Raw genomic sequence first — 14,212 nt, 5'->3', positions numbered from 1 at the left:
TCCAATGAATATTCAGGACTGATTTCCTTTAGTATTGACTGGTTTGATCTCCTTGCTGTCCAAGGGACTCTGATAGCTCTGATAGGTAAATTTTTGTTAAAGTCCTCTATGTGCATGAAAGAAATATTTAATCTCATTTAGTACACAGACTACTTATGTCCAGGAGCTAACATCTGAATGTTATGAATCCATTGGAATTGTTGCTGTTCACTCACTAAGTTGTGTCTGACTCTTTGTGACTCCATTGACTGCAACACACCAGGCTCCTCTGTCCTCCATTATCTCCCAGTGTTAGCTCAGATTCATGTCCATAGAGTTGGTTATACTATATAACCATCTCACCCTCTGCAGCCCCCTTCTCCTTCTGCCTTCAGTCTTTCCCAGCATGAGGGTATTTTCCAATGAGTTGGCTGTTTGCATCAGGTGGCCAAAGTATTGGAGCTTTAGCAACAGTCCTTCCAATGAGTGTTGAGGGTTGATTTTCTTTAGGGCTGATGGGTTTGATCTCCTTGCAATCCAAGGGACTCTCAAGAGTCTTCTCCAACACCACAATTCAAAAGCATCAATTTTTCAGTGCTCAGCCTTCTTTAACTTTCACATTCATATATGACTGCTGGAAAAATCATAGCTTTGACTATACGGACTTTTGTCAGAAAAGGGATGTCTCTGCTGTTAAATACACTGTCTAGGTTTGTCATTGGAGAAGGCAATGGCAACCCAATCCAGTGTTCTTGCCTGGAAAATCCTATGGATGGAGGAGCCTGGTAGGCTGCAGTCTATGGGGTAGCTAAGAGTCAGACAGGATTGAGCCACTTCCCTTTCACTTTTCCCTTTCATGCATTGGAGAAGGAAATGGCAACCCACTCCAGTGTTCTTGCCTGGAGAATCCCACGGACGGCAGAGCCTGGTGGGCTGCCATCTATGGGGTCGCACAGAGTCGGACACGACTGGAGCAACTTAGCAGCAGCAGCAACAGCAAGTTTGTCATAGCTTTCTTTTCAAGTAGCAAGTGAAAGCTACAGTCACCATCCACAGTGATTTTGGAGCCCAAGAAAATAAAATTGGTCACTACTTCTGCTTTTTCCCCTTCTTTTGCCATGAAGTGATGGGACTGGATGCCATGACCTTAGTTTTACCAATGTTGAGTTTCCAACCAGCTTTTTCACTCTCCCCTTTCACTCTTAATTTCATTTAATAACTTCCAAATTGCATTTCATTTTAGAACTGTTAAAATTTCCAACTTTAATTTAAATATCTATCTAGCACTGACTTTATAACTATTTCACTGAAGTTATTTTAAATATTTATTCCTAATATTCAACCTGTATATCATTATATAAGTTAATTGTATATATGCAGGTCGCTACAATGTTATTTTAACTTTCATAAAATATTCCCCTTTGACATTTCCTATGTGCATAAATTTTCCACTTTCGTGTGCTTTTATAGTAATATTTTCCTTCACAGCCTTTTTGCAACAACATTGCAGTTAAAAATGGATAATTAGATTAAGAATAATCCCTTGATATTATTCATAACCCATCATTCATTCATGCCATAATAAAAGTCTTCTCTAATTCCTTAAAAACTTATAAATATCTTATGTAAATTAACATCTAATCTACTACCCTATATTGCATATGATTGTTTTGTCCCTTGAATTTCATGACCCTGGCTTATTGATGTAGTGTAGTAGTGGTGTTAGTCGCTCAGTCATGTCCGACCCTTGGCAACCCCATGTACTGTGGCCCGCCAGACTCCTCTGTTCATGGGATTCTCCAGGCAAGAATACTGGATTGGAATGCCATTCCCATAAGACCAGACAAATTATTCTGTGGAACATATTGGGTTCTGTATTTTCTGATTGTGTTTTCATGGTGTCATTTAGCTTGTTCCTTCATCCTCTGTATATGATCAATCTTTCTGATGCTCACCTATTCCAGTGGACACATTTTCAATCTGGTTTCCACAGTCTTTAACATTAACAATTGCTCAGTGAAAGTTCCATTGAACTGTTGCAGAGATGTCCTAGGCTTGCTCCCATGCCCTGGGGTATTTCTTCAGGGAACCTGGTTCCTTTTATTGGCATGTGGTATAGGGACTTCCCAGGTGGCTCAGACGGTAAAGTGTCTGCCTATATAAAATGTGGGAGACCCAGGTTCAATCCCTGGGTTGGGGAGATCCCCTGGAAAAGGAAATGGCAACCCACTCCAGTATTCTTGCCTGGAAAATCCCATGGAAGGAGGAGCCTGGTAGACTACAGTCCATGGGGTCACAAAAATTTGGACACGACTGAGTGACTTCACTTTCACTTTCTTTCAACATAGGTATTATGATTATTGTTTCATTCAATTGCTTTCCTTTTCTTTCTTTCTTTTTTTTTTTTGCTTTCAGGATTGTTTCCTCATCATTCCTTTGGTGCATATATTTGTCCATCTTTTTATTTTCAAGCATTCTCTTCAGTTCCTATGAAAGAGTAAATACAAAATATGAGATACATTGACAGAAATGAGTACTAATAAAATAGTATTAAAATAAATATGAATTGGTTACTCAATTAAAGGCAAAGACTTTCAGTGAAAATTTATAAATCCAAGATCCAAACATATTTTTGACAACAAGCACAGTATTCAAAAGAATATGACTCTGACCACCTATGTCTGTCTTGATTACAAACCTGAATCTTTTATTTCTTTTCATCACTGTTAACAAAAACTTAGAAGCCAAACTGTGTCTTCAGCATTTAATGTACGGGATCTCATTTTATCTTTATCACACTACTAAATGGTAAATATTATGATTTATTCCATCTTACTGATGAAGATTGTGAGACCCAGAGAAGCTAAGCAAATGAATATTTAGGATGGTGGTGGTTTAGTCACTACGTCATATCCCACTCTTGTGACCCCCATGGACTGTAGCCTGCCAGGTTCCTCTGTCCATGGGATTTCCCAGGAAAGAATGCAGGAATGGGTTGCCATTTCTTCTCCAGGGAATCTTCTTCAATCCTGGTATTGAACCTGCATCTCCTGCATTGCAGGTGAATTCTTTACTGCTGAGAAACCCTTGAACATATAGTATAGAACTCCTCAATTGCCATTAATCTATGTTAGAGCCTCTGTTTTAATCACTATGCCTTCATTCTCTTTCTGATGTCCCCAGATGCAGCATCCTCGTCTGCTCAGAACTATAGCACAGTGTCTGAATTCATCCTCATCGGCTTCTCCAACTTCCCTCAGCAGCTCCTGCCCACCTTCTTCCTGCTGTATCTGCTGATGTACCTGTTCACACTCCTGGGCAACCTGCTCATCATGGGCACCATCTGGAGGGAGCACAGCCTCCACACCCCCATGTACCTCTTCCTGTGTGCCCTCTCCATCTCTGAGATCCTGTTCACTGTTGCGGTCACCCCTCGCATGCTGGCGGACATGCTCTCCACCCATCACTCCATCACCTTTGTGGCCTGTGCCAGCCAGATGTTCTTCTCCTTTACGTTTGGCTACAGCCACTCCTTCCTGCTCATGATCATGGGCTATGACCGCTACGTGGCCATCTGCCACCCCCTGCGCTACAACGTGCTCATGAGCACCCGTGACTGTGCCCGTCTTGTGTCCTGGTGCTGGGCTGGTGGCTCAGCTGTGGGGTTGATGGTGACATTGATAGTTTTTCATCTCACCTTCTGTGGGTCTAAGGAGATACACCATTTTGTCTGCCATGTGCTTTCCCTCTTGAAGTTGGCCTGTGGGAAGGGGACAGCCTCTGTCACCATAGTTGTAATCTTGGTCTGCGTCACAGCCCTGATGGGGTGCTTATTCCTCATCTTCCTCTCCTATGTCTTCATTGTGGCTGCCATTCTGAGGATCCCCTCCACTGAGGGCCGGCACAAGACCTTTTCTACCTGTGTCTCCCACCTCACCATAGTGGTCGTGCACTACGGTTTTGCCTCCATCATCTATCTGAAACTCAAAGGCCCCCATTCTATGGACAATAACACTCTGATGACCACCATCTATACAGTCTTTACCCCCTTTCTTAGCCCCATCATTTTCAGTCTCAGGAATAAGGAGCTGAAAACTGGCATAAAGAGAAATTTGCACAGAACTTTCTGTCCCCTAAGGTTCTGATGGCCAGTTTGGTGATATGGATCTGTAATGGATGAGAGGGGTTTAATATTATCTGTTTCCATAGAACTCTTGTAATGATTCAGGTCTGTAAAATACTCACACTCCATCAGAGTTTGATGCATACTAGCTACTCACTTTTCTCCAATGTTTCCCCCTGTTACATAGTTTGTCTCATCATAATCTTTTATTTATTACCAGTAAAATGAACTTTATCCCATTATCTATACCTAAGAATGTGCTATCTGTCTATAAGCAGGTGGGAAGCACCAAATGCATGTATCAGGACCCTGATACAGGTGGTTATCCTTGAATGGACTAGCAAAAGTAGATTTTAATTCCCCATCCCCCAAAATAAAAATGAATAAAATTACCTAAAGATAATAAGAAATACCACCAGGACTGGGTCTTTTCCATATATGAAACACTGACATGTAAAGTAATTACTGACTGTTGAGAATGATGTTTGCTGTGGGTTTGTTATATATAGCCTTTATTAAGTTAAGGAGGTTCTCTCTGTGCCCACTTTCTGTAGAGTGTTTTATTTTTAGTCCTAAATGGGTGTTGAACTTTGTCAACAACTTTTTCTGCATCTTTTGAGGTGATCATATGATTTTCATTCTTCAGTTTGTTGATGTGTTGTCTTGTGTATATTGAAGAATCCTTGTATTTCTGGGATAAATCTCACTTGATCCTTTCAATGTGTTGTTGGATTTGATTTGCTAGTATTTTGTTGAGGATTTTTGCCTCTATCTTCATCAGTGATATTGACCTGCAATTTCCTCTTTTGTGTGTGTGTGTGGTTTTGATTTCAGTGTGATGGTGGCCTCATAAAATGAGCTTGAGAGTGTCCTTCCTCTGCAAATTTTAGAAGAGGCTCAGAAAAACAGATTCCAGTCTTTTTGTCCAGGTTATGCAGCAGTTAGATTTTAGTGTTTTCAGGAGGGGAAGTGAGCTCAAGTTCTTCTACCAAGAAAATACAAGTGTTGTCAAAGATGTGGAGGTAAGGGAATCCTCGTGCAACATTGTAGAAAATGTAAATTGGTGCAGCCAACATGGGAGACCGTACGGATTTTCCTCAAAAAAATTAAACCTTGGACTACTATATGATCCAGGTATTCCATTTTGGGGGTGTTTATACAAAGAATACAAAAACACTAATTCAAAAAGATGTTTGCAGCTCTATGTTCATCATGGCATATTTTACAATAGTCAAGAAGTGGAAACAACTTAACCATGGGATAAGGAAGATGTGAGATATATCTAAATACATAATGGAATACTATTCAGCCATGAGAAATATGAAACCTTGCCACTTGTGACAGCATGGATGGATCTTGAGCATATTATGCTAAGTGAAATAACTCAGGTGGTTAAAGACAAATAGCATATAATTTCACTCATTTGTGCAATATAAAAAAACCCAAAGAAATAAAGACCACAATAAATGAAAAAACGAAACAAAAATAAACATGACACAGAGGGGAAGGAGAGATGAAGGTAAAATGGGGAAAGAGGTCAACTGTGTAGAGATGAATAGAAAATAAATTTTTGATAGTAACTGTAATGTGTACAGAGTAGATATATAACTTTGTACATGTGAAACATACATAATGTTATAAATCAATGTTACCTCAGCAAAAATAAATTTTTTAAAAAGGAGAGATACACATAGGAAAAAATATACTTCTTCATGGCCAATGTAGCTATGGCTATGTAACTTTTTTATGTAACCATGGCTATGTAATTTTTTACGGTTCTGTTTCCTAAATTTGAGAAATGCAGATATCATAAGTACCTAGCTCATATGGTTATTGTGAGGATTAATGACTTACATATGTATCTGCTTATATAATTAAATCATAATTGACTACCAGAGTCAGAGTAGTGACTAAGTCTTAGTCACTATCAACTACTATAACTATTATCACTATCATGTTATATAAATACCACACTATAAATATTTTACTACCACTAAAATTAATTTAGAAAGCTAAAAACATTTTTAAAAAGCAATATTGTACAGAAACAGACATGTAAAACAGTGGAATGGCATAAGTGTCATGGAATAACCCAATTTCAAAACCATAAACTATTCACTAAATCTTGTTGGGGCAATTAGTTATCCATTAAAAAGTACATTTTACCACAACTTGCCTATTAGAATGACTAAAGTCTGTTACAGTGGCAACACTAAATGCTGGTAAGGATGTGAAACAACAGAAACTCTCATTCATTACTAGGAATGCAAAATGGTATAGCCACTTTGGAGGACAATTTGGTGATGTCCCACAAAACAGAACATAATCTTCCTATATAATCCATAAAACACACTCCCTAGTATTTACCCAAAGGAGTTGAACACTTAGGTTTACAAAAAATAAATCTGCACACCGATGTTTATAGCATATTTTTTCAAAATTGCCAAAACTTGAAAGAATCAAGATATCCTACAATAGGTGAATAGATAAATAAGCTGAGCAATACTAAAGGAAATTAGTCCTGAATATTCATTGGAAGAACCGATGCTGAAGCTGAAGCTCCAATACTTTGGCCACCTGATTCAAAGAGCAGACTCCTTAGAAAAGACCCTGATGCTGGGAGAGATTGAGGGCAAGAGGAGAAGGGGACAACAAAGGATGAGATGGTTGGATGGCATCACTGACTCAATGGACATGAGTTTGATCAGCTCTGGGAGTTGGTGACGGACAGGGAAGCCTGGGGTGCTGCAGTCCATGAGTCGCAAAGAGTTGGAGATGACTTGGTGACTGAACAACAACACCAAGACAATGGAATATTATTTAGCACCAAAAATTTGAGTTATCAATCCATCAAAAGACTTTGAGGAACCTTTATTGCACATTACAAAGTGAAAGAAGCCCATCTAAAAAGACTATGAACTATATGATTCCAACTGTATGATACTGTGGAAAAAGCTAAACAATGGAGGCAATAAAAAGACCAGTGTTTGCCAAAGGATAAGGGAGAGGGATGGATGACTAGGTAGAACACAGGATTTTTAAGGCAGTGAAAATACTCCGCATGATACTATAACAATGGATACATCTCACTATATATGTTAATCCATAAAAGACACAATGAAAGTGAACCATAATGTAAATTGTGGACGTTGGTGATGATACTATGTCAACTTAGGTTCATCAATTGCAACAAATGTACCACTTTGGTAGAGGAAATTGATAATGTGAGACTCTGTGTATGTGTGAGGGGGTACAGGGTAAATGGAAAATCTCTGCTTTCCTCTCAATTTTGCTGTGAAATGGAAACTACTCTGAAAAAAATTGTCTTAAAAAATAATTAGTTGAAACCAAATTTGAAATGGTTGCACAATATTTTTGGTTGATTAAAGCTTTAGAGGTTGACAATTTTTTCCTTTTTTAAAAATTAATTAATTAATTTTAATTGCAGGATGGTGGTGGTGGTTTAGTCCCTAAGTCGTGTCCGACTCTTGCGATCCCATGGTCCGTAGCCCACCAGGCTCCTCTGTCCATGGGGTTTTCCAGGTAAGAATACTGGAGTGGATTGCCATTTCCTTCTCCAGGGGATCTTCCCAACCCAAGAATCGAACCCAGGTCTCCTGCATTGCAGGCAGATTCTTTACCAACTGAGCTATGAGGGAAGGGAGGATAGTCACAATATTGTGATGATTTTTGCTATACATCAATATTAATTGGCCACAGGTATACATGTGTCCCACCAAATCCTGAACCCCTCTCCCACCTCCCTCCCCACCTTATCCCTCTGGGTTGTCCCAGAGCACTGGCTTTGGGTGCCCTGCTTCTTTCATCAAACTTGCACTGGTAATCAATTTTACATGTGGTAATGTACATATTTCAATGCTATTCTCTCAAATCGTCCCATCCTTGATCAGATAATAAATATTTTCAGCTCTGCCGGTCACACTACCTCCATCACAACTATTCAACTCTGCTGTCATACCACAAAGCCAGCCATAGACAATATGTCAATGAATTTTCATGAGTGTGGTTTCAGTAAAACTTTATAAAAACAGGCAGTGACCCCACATGGTGCAGTTTTTCACCCCTAAACTTATTGTATAAAAGCATTAGAAGAAACCAAGAAGAATGTTTCTGACAGAAACAGGATTAAGGCACAAGAAACAGAAGCCAAAGGGAAAAGATTCATAGGCAAAGTTACGATTTAGAATCTCTAATTCTATGCCTGCAAATAAATAGGAACAAAGCAATCTTGAAAAAGGGGAAGGCTTTGAATAAGCATAAAACAAAAAAGAAATCCATATGGCTAACAAACAATAGAGATTTCTTAACCCACTAGTAATTGTTGTTGTTGTCTTTGTTCAGTCCCTTTCTCATGTCTGCCTCTTTGTGACCCCATGGACTGCAGCACACTAGACTTCCCTGTCCTTCACCATCTTCCAGAGTTTGCTCAAACTCATGTCCATTGAGTCAGTGATGCCATCTAACCATCTCATCTCCTGTCGTCTCCTTCTCCTCCTGGCCTCTGCTGCTGCTGCTGCTAAGTTGCTTCAGTCGTGTCCAACTCTGTGCAACTCCATAGACGGTAACCCACCAAGCTTCCCCATCCCTGGGATTCTCTAGGCAAGAATACTGGAGTGGGTTGCTATTTCATTCTCCAATGCATGAAAGTGAAAAGTCAAAGTGAAGTCGCTCAGTTGTGTCTGACTCTTCACGACCTCATGGACTGTAGCCTACCAGGCTCCTCCGCCCATGAGATTTTCCAGGCAAGAGTACTGGAGTGTGGTGCCATTGCCTTTTCCAACATCAGGGACTTTTCCAATGAGTCTGCTCTTCACATCAGGTGACCAAAGTATTGGAGCATCAGCATCAATCCTTCCAAAGAATATTCAGAGTTGATTTCCTTTAGGATTGAATGGTTTGATCTCCTTGCTGTCCAAGGGACTCTCAAGAGTCTTCTCCAGTACCACAGTTTGAAAGCATTGGTTCTTCGGCACTCAGCCTTCTTTAGAAATGATGCTTTTGGGGGGTGGTCCTAAGATGGCAGAGGAATAGGACAAGGAGACCACTTTCTCCCCCACAAATTCATCAAAAGATCATTTGAACGCTGAGAAAATTCCAAAAAGCAACTTCTGAACACTGGCAGAAGATACCAGGCACCCAGAAAGGCAGCCCATTCTCTTTGAAAGGAGGTAGGACAAAATATAAAAGATAAAAAGAGAGACAAAGAGTTAGGGATGGAGACCCATTTCAAGGAGGGAGTCATGAAGGAGAAGTTTCCAAACATCAGGAAACCCTCTCACTGGTGGGTCTGTGGGGAGTTTTGGAATCTCAGAAGGCAACATAACTGTGAGGGGAAAAGCAAAAACAAAAATCCCACAAATTATGCACCTAACCGCAATTCCCAGGGGAGAAGTAGCCCAGACACTCGTGGCCACCAGCAGCGAGCAGGGGCTGAACATGGAGGCACGGGTTGCATGCTTAGGGTAAGGACCAGGCCTGAATGCCCAGAGGACAATCTGAGGGAGCTAATGTGAGATAGCAACCCAAACTGGGATAGCCTGAGAGAAAAAAAAAATGAGAGAGAGAGAGAGAGAGAGAGCGTTCCCACAAAAAGCTCTAAGGCACTGCCAGCCTGCTCACAGAACAAAGGATTGTGCGAATACCAGAGGAGAGCTAGCCGGCTGTGGACTGGCCCATCCCCCCACCAGAGGCAGAGAAGCAGGTGGGCGACAGCCAGAGCAGGAAGACGAGGGGCAATCTCTTCTCCAGAGATGCATCCACCACCAAACTGTGAGCAGGCTCCCAGTAGCTAACCAAGTCTTCCTGGGATCCTGGGCAATTGACATCTGCCAGGAGGTTTGCAGTCAGAGATTAGCTCCCCAGAGGAGACATACTGCACACCTGAGATGGCGCTCTCACTGCACACCCAGGAAACTGAGGGGCTGGAACTGGGGAGGTGATAAGATGCACTGCACTGAAGGAGAATGTGCTCGCCAAGCACCTGGTTGCCTGAGCTGCTTGGACCTGGGAGGGGAACAAAACGCAGGCCCAACCAACTCTGCGACTTTGTGGAGTACACAAGAACCTCAACTTGAGGGGCTTAGACCTGGGAAGTGCATGCAATGCAGGGCCCACTTTAAACACTTCCCCTGCAGAGCAATCTAGAGCCTGAGTAGTGTAGACCAGGAAAGCACACACGCTATGAGCAGGGGCAAACCCAGTGTGGCCGAGACACTGTGAGCACTCCCCACAAATGCCAGTGATGTTTGTTTGAAGTGTTCCTCCCTCCCCACAGCACAACTGAACAAGTGAGCCTAAATAAGTGATCACCTTCGCCCCCATGTATCAGGGCAGAAAATAGACACTGAAGAGACTTGCAAACAGAGGAATCCAAAAGAAACAAAGAAGAGGGAGCTGATCTGGAAGTGACAGGTGCAAAAGATTAAAACCCTGTAGTTAGCATTGACTACATTGGAAGGGGCCTATAGACCTTGAGAAGAAGTATAAGCTGGAATAAGAAACTATTTGAAACTGAACTGACCCCACATTGCCCTCAACAGATTCAGAGAAATTCCAAGATATATTTTACTATCATCATCTTTTAATTTTTAATTTTTTTAATTTTTAAATTCTTTACTACCCCATTAATTTTCATTTTTGTACCCTATTACTTTGCAAAAAAAGACCCCATTTTAAAAGCAAATTTCATATATATATATATTTTATAATTTTAGTCTTTTTTTAATATTGTATTTTTGAGAGTCTAACCTCTACTGTAGATTTTTAATCTTTGCTTTTTGGTATTTGTTATCAATTTTGTACCTTTAAGGAGCCAATCTTCAGCACTCGTTTTTACTTAGGAGTGTGATTACTGGCTTGATTGTTCTGTCTCCCTTTTGACTCTCCTTTTTCTCTATCTCCTCCTTCCCCCTTCTCTTCTCTACCCAACTCTATGAATCTCTTTGGGTGTTCTGGGCTGTGGAGAACACTCAGGGAACTGAATACTGGCTAGATCTGTGTCTCTCTTTTTGACTCCCCCTCCTCTCATTCTGGTCACCTCTATCTCCTTCCTCCCTCTTCTTTCCTCTATGTAACTTCGTGAACTGCCCTGAGTGTTCCAGACTGTGGAGAGCACATGGAGAACTGATTACTGGCTAGATTGCTCTCTCCCGGTTTGATTCCCCCTCTTCTCCTCCTGGTCACCTCTATCTCCCTCCTCCCTCTTCTTTTCTCCATGTAACTCTGTGAACCTCTCTGGGTGTCCTTCACTGTGGAGAATCTTTTCACCATTAACCTAGATGTTTTATTATCAGTGCTGTATGGATGTGGAAGTCTTGAGGCTACTGTAAGAATAAGACTGAAAGCCAGAGACAGGAGGCTTAAATCCAAATCCTGAGAACAGCAGAGAACTCCTGACTCCAGGGAACATTAATCGACAAAAGTTCATCCAAAAGCCTCCATTCCTACACTGAAACCAAGCTCCATCCAAGAGCCAACAAGTTTCAGAGCAAGACATACCAAGCTAATTCTACAATAATGCAGGAACATAACCCTGATCATTAGAATACAGGTGGCCAAAAGTCACACAAACCTATAGACGCCTCAAAACTCACTACTGGACACTTCATTGCACTCCACAGAGAGGAGATCCAGCTTCGCCCGCCAAAACACCAACACAAGCTTCCCTAACCAGGAAACCTTGACAAGCCACTCATCCAACCCCACCCACAGGGAGGAACCTCCACAATAAAGAGGAACCACAAACTTTCAGCATACAGAAAGGCCACCCCAAACACAGCAATCTAAACAAGATGAAAAGACAGAGAAATACTCAGCAGGTAAAGGAACATGATAAAAGCTCGTGAAACCAAACAAAAGAGGAGATAGGGAGTCTACCTAAAAAAGAATTCAGAATAATGATAGTAAAAATGATCCAAATTCTTGAAAACAAAATGAAGTTACCAATAAATATTCTGGAGACAAGGATTGAGAAGATGCAAGAAAAATTTAACAAGGACCTAGAAGAAATAAAAAAGAGTCAATATATAATGAATAATGCAATAACTGAGATCAAAAGCACTCTAGAGGGAACCAACAGTAGAATAACTGAGGCAGAAGATAGGATAAGTGAGGTAGAAGATAGAATGGTGGAAATAAATGAAGCAGAGAGGAAAAAAGAATTAAAAGAAATGAGGACAACCTCAGAGACCTCAGGACAATGTTAAATGCCCTAACATTTGAATCATAGGAGTCCCAGAAGAAGAAGACAAAAGAAAGACCATGAGAAAATACTTGAGGAGATAATAGTTGAAAACATCCCTAAAATGGGGAAGGAAATAGCTACCCAAGTCCAATAAACCCAGAGAGTCCCAAACAGGATAAACCCAAGGTGAAACACCCCAAGACACATATTAATCAAATTAATGAAGATCAAACACAAAGAACAAATATTAAAAGCAGCAAGGGAAAAACAACAAGTAACTCACAAAGGGATCCCCATAAGGATAACAGCTGATTTTTCAATAGAAACTCTTTAAGCCAGAAGGGAATGGCATGACATAATTAAAGTGATGAAAGAGAAAAACCTACAACCCAGATTACTATACCCAGCAAGGATCTCATTCAAATACAAAGGAGAAATCAGAAGTAGGAGATTTTAATACCCCACTCACACCTATAAATAGATCAACTAAACAAAAAAGTAGCAAGGAAACACAAACTTTAAATGATTCAATGGGCCAGTTAGGCCTAATTGATATCCCTAGGACATTTCACCCCAAAACAAAGAATTTCACCTTTTTCTCAAGGGCACATGGAACCTTCTCCAGGGTAGATCACATCCTGGGCCATAAATCTAGCCTTGGTAAATTAAAAAAGAATTGAAATCATTCCAAGCATTGTTTCTGATCACAATGTGGTAAGATTAGATGTTGACTACAGGAAAAAAAAATATTAAAAATACAAACATATGGAGGCTAAACAACATGCTTCTGAATAACCAACAATTCACAGAAGAAATCAAAATATACATAGAAACAAATGAAAATGAAAACATAACAACTCAAAACCTATGGGATTCAATAAAAAGCAGTGCTAAGGGGAAGGTTCATAGCAATACAAGCTTACCTCAAGAAACAAGAGAAAAATCAAATAAATAACCTAACCCTACACCTAAAGCAACTAGAAAAAGAAGAAATGAAGAATCCCAAGGTTCGTAGAAGGGAAGAAATCATTTTTAAAAATTGAGGCAGAAATAAATGCAAAAGAAACAAAGGAGACCATAGCAAAAATCAACAAAGCTAGAAGCTGGTTCTTTGAGAAGATAAATAAGATAGACAAACCATTAGCCAGAGTCATCACGAATAAAAGGGAGAAGAATAAAATCAACAAAATTAAAAATGAAAATGGAGAAATCACAACAGACATCACAGAAATACAAAGAATCATAAGAGACTACTATCAGCAACTATATGCCAATAAAATGGACAACTTGAAAGAAATGGATGAATTCTTAGAAAAGTATAACTTTCCAAAACTGAACCAGGAAGAAATAGAAAATCTTTTTTTTTTTTTGAGTTTAAAAATCTTAACAGAGCCATCACAAGCACAGAAATCGAAACTATAAACAGAAATCGTCCAACAAACAAAAGCCCAGGAGGAGACAGCTTCACAGCTGAATTCTCCCAAAAATTTAGAGACGAGAAAACACCAATCCTACTCAAACTCTTTCAGAATATTGCAGAGGAAGGTAAACTTCCAAACTTATTCTATGAGGCCACCATCACCCTAATACCAAAATCAGACCAAGATGCCACACAAAAGAAGAAAACTACAGGCCAATACCACTGATGGACATAGATGCAAGAATCCTCAACAAAATTCTAGCTGTCAGAATCCAACAGCATCATTGCTCCAACAGGCTTTCTCAATTTTAGAGACAGTTGTAAAGCTTGCAGTAATAATAAAGTGTCAATGAACCAAAAATAAAATAGAATAAGAAGATCATACATCATGATCAAGTGGGCTTTATTCCAGGGGTGCAAGGATTCTTCAATATTCACAGATCAGTCAATGTAATATACCACATTAACAAATTGAAAGATAAAAACC

The 14,212-nt window shown here is 40.1% G+C and overlaps 1 protein-coding gene across 1 annotated transcript; it reads left to right on the top strand.

Annotated features, from left to right (window-relative positions):
* The first annotated feature begins 3,185 nt into the window (after window positions 1-3,185).
* LOC138085906 (olfactory receptor 10H4-like) lies at window positions 3,186-4,124 on the top strand. Its single transcript, XM_068980518.1, has one exon. It carries the CDS (start codon window positions 3,276-3,278, stop codon window positions 4,122-4,124), a length of 849 nt encoding a protein of 282 aa, XP_068836619.1. The 5' UTR covers window positions 3,186-3,275.
* The last annotated feature ends 10,088 nt before the right edge of the window (window positions 4,125-14,212 follow it).

The sequence above is a fragment of the Capricornis sumatraensis genome, chromosome 9 (genome assembly GCF_032405125.1).
Source record: "Capricornis sumatraensis isolate serow.1 chromosome 9, serow.2, whole genome shotgun sequence".
In the NCBI taxonomy this organism is placed as follows: Eukaryota; Metazoa; Chordata; class Mammalia; order Artiodactyla; family Bovidae; genus Capricornis; species Capricornis sumatraensis.
The sequence above is the reverse complement of the archived record's forward strand: the minus strand, read 5'-3'. Positions and strand labels throughout refer to the sequence as shown.